At 32.8% G+C, this 13,516-nt stretch overlaps 2 protein-coding genes across 2 annotated transcripts in view; one reads left to right on the top strand and one right to left on the bottom strand.

Moving 5' to 3' along the window:
• The window catches only part of LOC105341533 (uncharacterized), a 58,215-nt gene that overhangs the window by 17,886 nt on the left and 26,813 nt on the right, over window positions 1–13,516 (top strand). The gene's annotated exons all lie outside the window — the stretch shown is intronic.
• LOC117692717 (uncharacterized) lies at window positions 1,126–13,503 on the bottom strand. The gene is made up of 4 exons (XM_066071922.1): window positions 12,908–13,503; window positions 4,549–4,995; window positions 4,203–4,418; window positions 1,126–3,909 (listed from the first exon to the last, which is right to left on the bottom strand). The coding sequence occupies exons 2-4, from the start codon at window positions 4,993–4,995 to the stop codon at window positions 3,634–3,636; spliced, it is 939 nt and encodes a 312-aa protein (XP_065927994.1). The 5' UTR covers window positions 12,908–13,503; the 3' UTR covers window positions 1,126–3,633.

Genomic DNA, 13,516 nt, shown 5'->3' with positions numbered 1-13,516 from the left:
CGCATGCCAAATTGTCTATATACTGACCAGTTTCCATGGAAACTCGATCCAAACTTCATTTTTTTTTTTATCAAAATAGGTCATTTTTACTGCAGTGTTATAAAAAAATGCGGCAAGCTCAACGTTTAACAAGCATAGATTTAAAATCATCAATCCTTCACCTATCTAAAAATGTAAAAACATGATGGGGAAGCTATCCTTATTGTTGTGAAATAATAAGTTGAAAAATGATAACATTTTTTGGAAAATAAATTATCTCCCTTTGCAATTTAGAACTCTTTTGCGCCGAGAGTTCAAAAAGAGAAGTGTTGAAACAGCATGTTAACAAAGTGGTTTTTTCCAAAATCTTGAAATTTTTTCCTTATTTTTGTTATGACTCATAGATATTGTCACTACACATCTAATATGAACCTCTATTAATGTTGCTGAAATCCAATCCAATGCCTTATCATGTTTATGCATAGTGCAGTTGGACTTTATGGATCTTTGTTACTTCAGGTTTGTTATGCATATGAATTACTGAGAGAAATCACAAATTAAAAAGAAAAATACCAGTTATATTATATACAATATTACTGGAACTTATTTTACATGCATGTGTTATTAATGTTTCTTTCATCTAAAATATATAAGTTGTTTCCCCTTTTAGTACCTTCAATCCCTGTATGAAAACAAACCAGAAAATCAATAAAAACAAGAAAACCAAACTTATTAAATCTGAAAGCAAAAAAAAAAAAAAAAAAAATAAGAGTGCAAAGATATAGCTATATAGCAAAGAAACAGCCAAATCGTCTCCTGTTAAACTTTGAGTCTGACATCGTCAATATTATTTCATGCAGTCCGTGATTTTTCTTTGGTTGCTATAGGTTTGGACCAATCGATTAACAGGGCGTGTCGATATCTGCCCTGTCATTTTCTTGTCAGTTTCAGCCGCTGTAGATTTCGACCAATCGATAAATGGGGCTTGTATATTTCAGTCTGGCTGTTTCTATAGAGCTATGAATTAACTATAAGTTTCCGTAAGAAATAGAAGGAAAAAACTTGGAGGATGTAAATATAATTACTATAAACTTTTATCAAAGTACTGAAAGTACTGAAAGACGGAGGCACTTTTATGAGTGTATAGAATCTACAAGTGACCGATAGATATGTTCAATCATAATTTTGATCTCAGACTTTAGTAATATCAATTGAGAAATTGTAGAAATATCATCATAATAATGCTGAAAGATTAATTTGACTCAAACTTAAACTGATTGCACTAATAGCAGTAGGAGATATCTTGGACCTTTATTTCTAATTTTTGATGACAGGGAAATAGTGTCATAATATTAATATTTCAATATTTTCCTTCAAATTTTTAATATTTAATTAAAAATTGACATAATATATCTACAATGTAAAGGAATTCAGTTTACCAAGTGTTTATGTCAAGCAGTGGAAAGACCATTCGACTCTAAAATGATGCGAACCAAGAAGAGTGCAAAACAAATCAAAGGCATTTGACTTAAAATTTATTTGGTGCTTTACAAAAAATATGAAACAATCGCAGTTCATTACAAAATCTTAATAGTCACATTTTGGCACAAAAGAAGGACATTATGAATTTTTAAATTTGAAAAATGAACACAATTTGGCACAATAAAAATAATTCAGATGATATAACAGACGAGTGTTCCTAATGCATCAGAGATTGGAGAAAAAACTCTCATTATTAATGCATGAAAAGCGTTTCTCACATATGATACAGTGTTAAACATTTTGAAACAAAATATTTATTTCATTCAATGTAATATTCATGATATTTGATGAGAATTTTCTTATCAATACTGTATAGCTATATTCCAAAATGAATAAAAATGCAAAGAAATGTGAAGATTATGGTTGATTTTTTTTCAAATTTAATTTAGTCATGAATCCATTGCCATACTGGTATTACCAGAATGTATATCCTTTAAATTTAGTTTAAAGAATAAAGTGTTGAATTGGAAAATTTCTGAAAGTATCATGAATGTTTCACATTAAACAAAACATTGATTAAAGTATATTACAAAATCTTCAGGTCAGAAAGAATAGAATATCATTTTGATTTATAATCAGTTTAAACCAAATTTGGAATGTCTGCGTAGGGAAATAAATCATTTAAACAAAATTACAATATATGATGAAGAAAATGTGTTAAATCTGTAGATAAGAAAAGCTGACATGTAGTAGCTGTAGTATTAAAACAGTAGTGAGGTTACACCCATAAAATTGTAATAGGTTCATGGATAAGTGTACAGAAGTTCAGTTGTTACAAAAAATTCACAGGATTTGAAAAATTTGGCTGTGATGTAAAAATCCACGGTAAGGTAAATACAGGTAGCATTGAGCACAACCAATAACAATACTGAGATAAAGCAAACCACTGTCCAGTTAAGACCAAAAATCTTAAGTAAATACACAAAACTAAGAAGGAATCTACAATGAACAGTTACGATGTACACTATGAAGAGAAACACAAATTTATCCTCAACACAATCTATATACTACAAAAGTTAACAAATCCCTTATAAGAAAAAATACAACTTACACTACAGTGTTTGGTCAACTCAGACTTAACAGCGCTACAGGAAATTGGACATATTGCAGAAGGCAATATGATTCCAAATGTATAAAAATAGAACCACAGTTTTGATAAAACTAAGTAAAGCTTTACCCACAACTGTATATGTCCAGTATATAGCAAATGAAGTTCAGCTTTAAAAAAAAAACATTTCAAAAGTTGAACAAAACTAATACAAAATCTACAAATAACTATGTAAACCATTCAAGGAAAATTTTTGCTGCAAAATAATCTTACAAAGTGTAAAGAAACACAAAATCATCTTCAAGACTATCTATATACTACAGAAGTTAACAAATCCATTATAAGGAAAAATACAACTTATATACTACCGGTACATTGTTTGGTCCATTCAGAATTAAGAGATATTACTACATAGTCTAAATGGAAAACAAAGCAACAGGATAATGGACATAAATGAAATCCAAATGCATTAAAAACACAGTTTCTATTAAACTAAGTAAAGCTTTACCTACAACTGTAAATATCCAGTATATAGCAAATTGATTTTCAGCCAAGAAAAACATATCATCAAAACTTGGACAAAACTAATACAAATCCTACAAATAACAATGTAAACTATTTAAGGAACACTTTTCTGTAACATAATCCTACTTAAACTCAATTCACAAAAGTAATGAAAATTATGAAAACAAAGTAAATGCACACAAACTAAAAATGTGCTTTAGAAAAATCAGAATAGTTTTCGAGTTAATATTGGCTATATCACATAAAAAATACATAATATCAGAATATTATTAGGCAGTATCAGAAATATGTAAACAATGCAGTATGTAAAGAGGTACATAGAGTAAGATAACATGCATGTCACTGCTTGTTTGTAAGGTAAATAGTCTGTTGGACAATTTGGTATTAAAAAAAACAAGAGTGTTACATTTCAAAAAGGAATTTCAGCTAAAGTTATACATCTTGCATATTTTTCTGGTATGTTACCCAAACTTCTAATTTTCATTAAGAATTTGAAAAGTTACAGAAATGTATGATACAAATTAATATAATGATAAAATCTACATGTCAATGATATCAAAAGAGTGGACATGAGCTCCAGATATCTCCGCTTGTACCTTGAATGGCAGCTTTGAGATAAGGTATTCTTCGAGGTCACCAGTTTCTTCTGGAAATTCCTCTTCCCTAATGCCCAGTTCTAGTCTCAACAATGAAAGTTCGAACTTAATGTCCTTTAATCCTGCCATTTCATCCCTGACACACATTTCCACTTCTTCATCTTGGATAGCAAGGGCATCAACGGTGCCACGGATTTCAATTTTGCGAGGTGCAACACCCTGAAAATTGATATGATATTTTGAGATGCAGGTTCCAGACGATAAGAAAGTAAACAAATTAATCACAGTTCTCTGAAATTTATTTTCAGTCAGTCAATTGTGAAAATTTCAACATGCTCTGTTCCTAAAAACTAGAGAAGGAAATACACAATTTTTAAAAAATTATCTGGTAGATGTGTTTTGCACATAAGATTTGTCCAAAAGAAGTTATCTTGCTTTTTTAAATGAAACTATTGTGAAGATTGTTACAAAATCCGTAATTCAACATTTTTAAAACTGAAATTATAGGTTACCTTAATGGTGGAGTTTCTCGTTGTGTTTAATGATTTTTTTTTCTGCCACTCAGACACAATGCAGTGACTAATTTCAATAAAGTCTTTGACTTTGATTGAACTATCTGCCAGCTCTCTCCAGAGTGTTACTTCTACTGATTGCCCATGCTCCTCCAAAGAGATGGTCCTGATCTTGGTCTCTTTTTGCCCAACTGTGACATATTTGACCGCTTCATCCTTAAAAATGAAATTAACAATAAATTACCAGAAATTACTCAAATTAGGTTCAAAATTTATGTATAATGGAATGAAATAAATATATACATCCAATCTTTATTATTTCTGTAGTACAAATTGTAATATTTACCCGAATTATCTGCCCCTGGACTGTTACAATGTCCCTCAGTGATGATGCAATGGCTTCCCTTAGTGTCTTGGATGGAGATGTGGGCATGATTAAGAGAGTTGCCTGTTCAATTCTATCATCTGGCACATCCAGGGCTGATGCACTCATGATTTTGGAGTGTCCCGACAAAACCACTCTCTTTGCTTTCACTAGGAAATTTCTCAGCTGAAGAGTCCTACCCTCCTTGATCTTGTTAAATTGACTCTCATCACTCAATGTTGCCATCATTACATTGGTTAAATCAGCAATGCTAAAATTTAGCATGCTGCCAGGTACACCATTACTTCCAGTAAATTTGGCAGTATGGCCTACTTTTGCAACTCTGACTATCAACTTTCCATTTGGATAGGTAATCGTATCCTTTTGTTTGCCTTCCTCAAGAAGTTCTTCTAATAATTTTCCTTGCATCTGAATAATAGAAATATAAATCTTAGGAAAGGAGGATGCAATAAATATTTGTTTTAAATTTTTGTTTACAAGTTCTAATTATTTAATTGTATAGTTGATCACAGATGGCTATCTTTAAGTAATTGTTATTAGTAATAAACAGGATTAATTTTAAGTAATATGCTGGAAGCTGCTTTAATGAAATATTATTTTCTATTTAAGTATTAGTATTACATGGGTAAATAAGCAATAATAGGCTTATGGTCTGAGTAATAGGAATCCAAGGTAGCACAGGAAATATCTGAATTCGACTTAATTGAAGTATAAATATGATCTAAGCATGTTCCATAGTCCCTTGTACAGCTATGCATAATTTGTCTAAATTTAGATTTTTGAATAAATGAGGAAAGTCTTTCCTGAGAAAAATAGTCAATATTTGTATCCCCCATTATGAGAATTTGATGATCCGACTCGAGCATTTGCAAAATTGATATCAAATATTGGCACAAATTTGAAATGCTTGCTTTTTTGGGAGGACAGTAAATAAACACTAGGTCCAGTATTGAATCTTTGTAATCAAATGATACAAGAACAGTTTCTATGCCACACAAAGTAAAACTTCTTGGGTTTTTCAACTCAAGTTGTGAATACACCACCATTCCATGGTTTGGACGTTCTAAATCATTTGAAACATTGGCATCAAAACGATACATGTGGAAACCAGGTAAGAGGTAGTCTTCATTTTTGTCTCTATTCACAAGCCTAGATTCTGAGAATGCTATTATGTTTCCAAGTGTCAGATTTTTATCTGCACAGACATCTTTTATGTGAAGGTGCAAAGACCTACAGTTCTGATAAATGATTTTTAAATCTGATGCAATATTTTTTAAGATTGGTAGGCAAATCCTTAAAACTGCATTTTCTCTCAATCGCTGCATTTCACTGACCACATTGCTAGAGACTGTTATCTTCTGTTCATTTAATGACAATATGAATAAGTTTTGCAACTTGCGTACTCGACTTAATGCAACATAATGCATATGTTCTTGTTTTCTAGTTCCTAAATCAACTACAACATCATTTAGAGTTGACCCTTGAGCTTTATGGATGGTCTTGGCACAGGCTAGTCTCATTGGAAACTGTCTTCTTGTAACATAACATGACTTATGACGCCCAACAGAAAATTTTTGTGATATTTCCACAATTGGTGTCCAAGATTTGCAAATATCTTAAGTGTACAAATGGGCATATTTTATTCTAGTGGCAGACCCAATGCTTGGTTCATCAAACAGCACCCATACAATACTACATCTTTTGAAACCTGGAACTCTGAAATCAAGTTTTTTCACAACACACGGGCTACCATTTGTTAGACCGTCCTGAACATTTACATTTACACATATTTCAGCAGGCAAGTCTTTCACAAGATGAAGCTCTTTATGTAATCCCATTGTATTTGATGGGTTGTCAGAAACCTGGGCAAGAATTCGGTTTTTCACATTTGTAGCCACATCTCCACCTACCGTGTCTACTGCTGATACAGAACATTTATTTTCAGTAGCAGCACAGTTATACGCTTCCATATTGTGACTATTCACCTTAGCATTTGTTGTAAATAAATGTGGTACAAGATTAACATTTTGCAATCCATTCAAACAAGACTTGCGTGTTTTTAATTGCTCCATGTCCTGTTCTGTTTGCAATCCCTCTCTTAATCTGTTAAGCAATTGAGCAAAGTCTTTGTCTTCTTTTTGTCGCATGATTTCTTTTAATTCAAATACCTGAAACAGTTCAGTCCAAAGATTTGTTGCTAATGGTCCATATCCATCCTGAAGGTTTTCAAATATCCAGCCATCAAAAACTGGCTTTAACTGAAATAGGTCACCAATAGCTATGATATTTAAGCCTCCAAAAGGTATATTTCTTGCGAATATTTCTTGAAGTCGTAAGTTTATGAAATTGAACATTTTATTACCAACCATTGAAATTTCATCAATAAAAATTATTTTCAGCCTGCGAAATTTCACTCTCATAGTATCTAACTGTTGTGCATCAAGAGGTTTATAGCACAAGTTTTGATTGGCAGGAATACAAAACAAGGAATGAATGGTTTGGCCTCCTATGTTGTATGCAGCTTTACCTGTTGGAGCACAGAGAACAGTTTTTATTTCATCTAGATTTTCTCCTGGCTGTTTTGCAAAGTACCGTGTGATGGCCTGATATAAGCAGGTTGTCAACAAACTTTTTCCAACACCTGCACCTCCTGTCAAAAAGTAATAAAATGGAAAATTTCCTGTTTTTACCATATGAAGTACATGGTAGAAAAACAATTTTTGATCTTCATTCAATGATCGTACTTTGTTCTGATATTCAGTGTCAGACATTTGATGCAATACTATATCATTTGACTCTATCTGCTTTCTTGTAATTCCCAAATCAGAGCCTATGTCATATTCTGCTCCAACAAATTGTGGATTAAAACATCCATTTTTTTCACATATTTCAACAACCTGTTGTGAGTCAAGTTCCTCCTCATGTTGAATTTCTGCTGAAACAATATGATTACTTTCAAAAGACAAGTGAAGCATATTGTTTTCTACAATTTCTGTCACCCCTTTGTCTGCTTCATAATGTTTCTTATTTCTTTTAACTGTCTCTTGATTGTGTATAAAGCACAATTCATAACTGGCAAAGTTTCCTTTAAGGTCATGGTCCTCATTTCTCCAAGGGAAAAACAGCATTAGTTGTTCTCTGAAATAATTTTCCGGGTCCTGTTCTTTATTAAATCTTACATACCTTAAGATCTTTTGTGTTTTTCGCCGTTTTAGTACAGAGCCATCTTTCATTTCATACTCCTTTTCATTGTTGTTTTGACCAGTATCCATTTCTTGCAAAATGTCATCATCATCAATTTCTTCTCTCTCATCCTCTGGCAACACAGATAAATTTTTGTGCTGTTGTCGTTTATCTTTTGCAGGAAAAACAACATCAAACTTTGAGATGAAGTCTGCTAAACAACAATTTTGTAGTGACTTTGGTCTTCTCTGATAACGTTTGATAGAATTGTCAGACTCAATATCTGTGGAACTGTCCGGCAGTTCCTGCAAGGATTCCATTGGCTTCAACAAAAATGTTCTTTGGCCAGGTTCATTAGTATTAACGAATACAACACTTCTGCTACTATTGCGCAAAGGCATTTGTAATATAAGATATGCTGCTTCCTGTGCAGAAATTTCCACATGTGTAAGAAATTTATTTCCAATTTGCCTTACTTGTTGTTTTAAGGACATATTTCCATTCCTGGCTTCTTCACAAGCTTCATGCAGCAAATTTGACATTCCTCTCTGTGACTTTGAAATGTATGAAACTATGTATGCTGCACAAGCATATCCATCAAGTACAAATTGGACATCAATGTTTGCTTCCCAAGCTCTTAATAAAACTTCATTGTATGAATTAATTCTGATTTCAGAAACATTACGTTGCAAAAATACTTTTGCTGATTTCAAACTTGATCTGACAGCCAGTATGTAGGAATCGAAAGTCATTTCTAGTTTCTTGAGGAAATCTTCAAAAGTGATATCCTCTCCTATTTTGATATCATTAAGATATTCAAAAATCTTAAGATAATTCTGCTGTACATTAGCATTTTCTTCAAATTCCTTGTCATCAAGAGGTTCAAGTATCTTGGTCTCTGGCATTGGTGGCAAAGGAAAGTTGAATCGACAGACATTTTTCCCCCTTTTTTTACATGTTCGTGCATGTCTATGTGTTTGATAATTGATCAATTCAGATATTTCTTCATTTTTTGAACATTTACAGTGCCTATCAATGAAAGTCTCTATTTCCTTTGTTGTCGTTTCTCCATAGATAGGAGCATTTTCAATCCACAACAGCATGTGAATATGTGGTGAACCTCTTTGCTGGAACTCTACACGGAAAAAGAAATCAACAATTTTTCCAAGTGGATTTAAACTGCTTTTCAATATCTTTCGCATAAATACCTGGAACCTGTGATGAAAATACCTGGAGCAAGTCACTGGATCTTTTTTTATAAGCTCACATTTATCAGTCCAAGAAAGTTCAAAGATTTCTTCGTCAGACATTTCTCTGTTGTTCAATAATTTACTCAAAATTTTAAGCAAACTGTTCCATTTTGTTTCTGCGGCTGAAAATGAACAAAACCAAGTTGGTATTCCTAATTGTCTTATCATGGCAAAGACATCCTTTTTTGCATTTTCCCAGTATGCAGGGGATCCTCTTAATGTCCTTAGAACCCTATAACCTTCATTTAATCTAACAATATTGTCAAAACCAGCAGGGTTTAAAACTTGCTTAGCTGTTATTTTCTTGCCATCCTTTTGGCACTTTCTCATTGCAAGAGTTACTTTGTCTTGAATTTGTTTTACCTGTATCTTTTTTAATTTGAAAAACAAATTTGGCATGGAACAGGCTACTCTCCTGTCTTGTGATCTCAATTCCCATTTACATATAGTACTGTATGTAACTGGGACTAACCTGTCTTTATTAGATAGACGATCCTGACCACAAAATATTGTAGGAAAAGCTAGATATTCAGCATGTGGATCCTGATATAAACCCAGGGGAGTTTGATTTTCTCCAGGCGCGAAAGAAAAATTTTGAATCAAAGACCTTACATCCGTAGGATGCATTAGTGTATCTGTATTACCAGTCAATCTGGTGTGAAAGTTTGGATCCTCTGTCCAATTGTCAATATCTTCAACCTCTGGACTAATCACTCTTTCTTCAGAATTGTCCTCTGTGTGTTCCCTGTTCAAATCAAGCCACTCTCTCTGTTCTTCTGTAATATTCCAATTGGCATTGATTGTTATACCTTCATTCCTAAACAACTCACTATTTACAATCAGCCACTGAAGAGCATCAAGGCATTTATTTGGTCTTACAGGTTCATGCAATACATGATGCTTAAAAGCATTCTTGCGCTTTAATTTAACCTGAATAGTCTCAGTTTCGGCAAACATTCTTGGTAAACATTTAACTGTTTCATTAACATCTGAAGGAACATTAACCACATTTCCACGCAAACTTTTTTGGCCACCTTTGGGTTTTTCCATAATTTGCATGAAAGGAATACGTGGACTTATAAGGCGCTCTTCCATTTCTGTTATTTCTAACTGTGGGGGTCTTTCTGGAAAAACAAATCCATTCCGAACTGAGCATACTGGTATTTTCCCCGATTTCAAATAACGATAGCATGTCGAGCACACCCACTCAGAATTTTCAGCACTTTTTAAATTCAGTAGATAAGATATAGCAAACTGAGAGGACTGCAAAGATTCAGCTTTAAAAACACCTTCCCTGAACCATGTCTGGGTACAACAGGAACAAATATATGATGGGCCATTTGCAACAATATTCTTAAAGTTAACAATTGCAGCATGAACTTCTTTATTTAATTTGTTTCTTTCCAATGTATTTTCTTTTCCTTTCTTAATTTTGTAAAAGTCTGGCTATTGACTTATATTCTCTGCATCTATTTTGCATTTTAATAATTGTTGGTCTGAAATACATGACACATTGTGTTTTCTTACATCCTCATTCATTTCACAACAACGTTTTTTATTTGCTGAATGTTCATCATTCTGATAGCATTCATAAACTCTCTTCCCTAAAGTGAAACCATCCACCACATGTGATGTATTGAAATTGTTATTCAAAACAAAACGGCTCTGACAGTCATTAATATTAACAAATTCATAATGGGGCCTTGCACACAACTGTCTGAAAGTAATTGCACAACTTTCATATTGAACTTTTTGAAGTTCAGTAGATGATATAGACTGACAAAGATTTCTCAGAAAATGGCATAAATCTTGAAAACAATTAAACATTGAAACAGCACACTTTCCTTCAGGGTCACATAGGCCATTTGTACCCCTGTTGTGAGAATCAAAAACATAATAAAGTCCACCCTGATGCTTAACAGCGACAGCAGATGAATGGAAAATGAGAATAGCATTATCAGTCTTTGCAAATGTCCTGTTCAAACAACTTTCGAGTGACACTCCAATACCTGAACTCTCAGTAATCCCCATACAACCAACAAAGTTTTTCTTTACATATGATGAATAATATTTCTGTCTAAACTTGATATGATTAGGTAGTTCTGATATCAGTAAAAACTCCTCTGACTTTCTGAGGGAAGTGTATAAAATATCCCCAGCTTCCAATATTGCATGCAAGTCATGCCTTGAAAGAGATGGTGCAATATTTACAAATTGTGTAAACAGTAAAAACATATAGCAGTTGCTTACACATTGCTTTCCCCTTGACACCAATGGAAAATGAGAGGCACTCTGAGAATAATCTGCACGTAAAACTTTTCTTGGGAGAGCAACTTGTTTGTTATGTTCCATATTGGTAACTACTGGTATTTCAAAATGTCATGATACTGAACACCCTATAGCAAGCCTAGTTCACTTAACATACCAGACTACAGGAAGGTCCATTGTCTTTTTCTAACTGAGAATTTGAAGTTAATCATGAGGTATAACATTTCATACTTTTTACTTAAATTTCATATTTCAATTTTAAATTTCACTTTTGATAATCAAGGTAACATATTTTGTTCAATCAAAATCTGCTACAGATTAAATGCAGTTATGAATTTGACTTTTTGAAATCTTGGGAGTCTGCTTGTTTATATTGTTTTGATCTTGTAAAAATGTTCCATTGACCAAATTATCTCTTAAGTGTTAATTGCAGGATTATACTTGGGTTATATTATCCTGAACTTGAAAACAAGTCATAATTGCTTTCACTAACACACTGCAACTGGTCATTTATGTTGTTAATGTAAATTCTCCAGCTGGATCAATGGGAGGGCTCATCTTGTTTATTATCTAAGCCCTAATGGCCTTGATAAGAATGGAAGATTACTAGAAAACCTTATGTTCACACATAGTTAATACAAAGTCTAATGGTTTGTTCCAATGTGTGTCTCAGTCAGGGTTTGTCTAATTAAATTCTAAGGCATTACAATCTAGCTAACAATCTACAGTATTTTTCCTGTCATGGTATTCTCAGACTAATGACTCTATAAACAATTCCATGTTTTCTCAAACTTTTCTCAAGCATAACTGTTAAGTTTATAATCTACTTTCTATGAAACTCAAACTCTTTATAATTAAATGTGTCTCTTATATGCCATAAATTGATCAACATGTATCACAATTTTGTAACATGTGATGCCGTACACAGACTCTTCAACTCTTCAATTCTCCTTTCAAATCACATGTCAAACAAATAATAATTCACATATTCAAAATAATGTAACACTAGTTGTCAATCGTGTACATTTAAAGGATCAACAGTTGGTTTATATATACGTTCAAAACATTGACTTGATCTAAGCCTAATAGGCATGATAGGAATTGAAGGCTACTATTTACACATTATAAATACATAGTCTATGCGTGTCTTAATCATGGTTTATCTAACTAAATTCTAAGGCATTACAATCCAACAATTCAAAAGTAATTTCCTGTCAAGATATTTGTACAGAAACAATTTCATGTTTTCTAAACTTTTCTCAAGCATATTAAAATGTCTTTTAAACGTCATAAATTGATAATTATGTATCACAATTTTGTAACATGTGATGCCGTAAACTGGCAATATTTTCTATTAATTTTCATTTCTTCGTTCAAATCACGTCAAACAAATATTTTACATAATCATGATAATGTAACACTGTCACAAGTTGTCAACCGTGTACTTTTAAAGATTAACAGTTGGTTTATACACGTTCAAAACGATTGACCATTCTTGACTAGGCCTAGTACTAGAAAGAAAGGGATATATGCGGTCTCGTGGTCCCCCAAACTATCGAGCAAAATACAATCATGACAGGACAAAGTACTACAAATAAAATAACAAAATCAATTCCTACCTTTTACTGCTGTCGCTTCTGTAGTTTTAGTTGACGTTCTTACTGCTTCGGTGCCTCGGAATGTAAACACATGTGCTTGCGGAATACTCGATAACACGTTGCACTACTTTCGCTATTCATCCGCATTGTTTTTAAAAAATATTTACTCGCTATCTCTTTCTTAATGTTTCACCAATAACCTTGTTAAATATAAAGATATTATATTTAAGTCCAATTTTGCAATGTTTTGCCCTTTGTTTTGCAAAGTGAATAGAAGCATTTCGCACTATTTTTTCTTCTGACCACCTTGGCTTGTGAACCCCAAATATCATCAATATTCATCACACTCATGCATATTTATATTTATTGTATATTGACATATTAACCAAACTTTACGAGAGAAATGATGTTCAATAATTGCCACATGTGTAGTTTTATATACATTGTGTATTTTATTATTGTAAATAAGTTATTATATCAATTATAAATTCGGAATATGAATATTTAAACGAAGAACGCAAATGTTGCCGCTAGGTGGTGTCCGTCAAATCCACTATCGACGTCACATGTGAGCTGACCGGTAGCAATAGAGGAGGCTCATAGAGCCTCCGTCTAAAAATCAGTATCAAA

The sequence above is a fragment of the Magallana gigas genome, chromosome 9 (genome assembly GCF_963853765.1).
Source record: "Magallana gigas chromosome 9, xbMagGiga1.1, whole genome shotgun sequence".
Classification (NCBI taxonomy): domain Eukaryota; kingdom Metazoa; phylum Mollusca; class Bivalvia; order Ostreida; family Ostreidae; genus Magallana; species Magallana gigas.
Note: the sequence above shows the minus strand (reverse complement) of the source record. Positions and strands in the feature narration are given on the sequence as shown.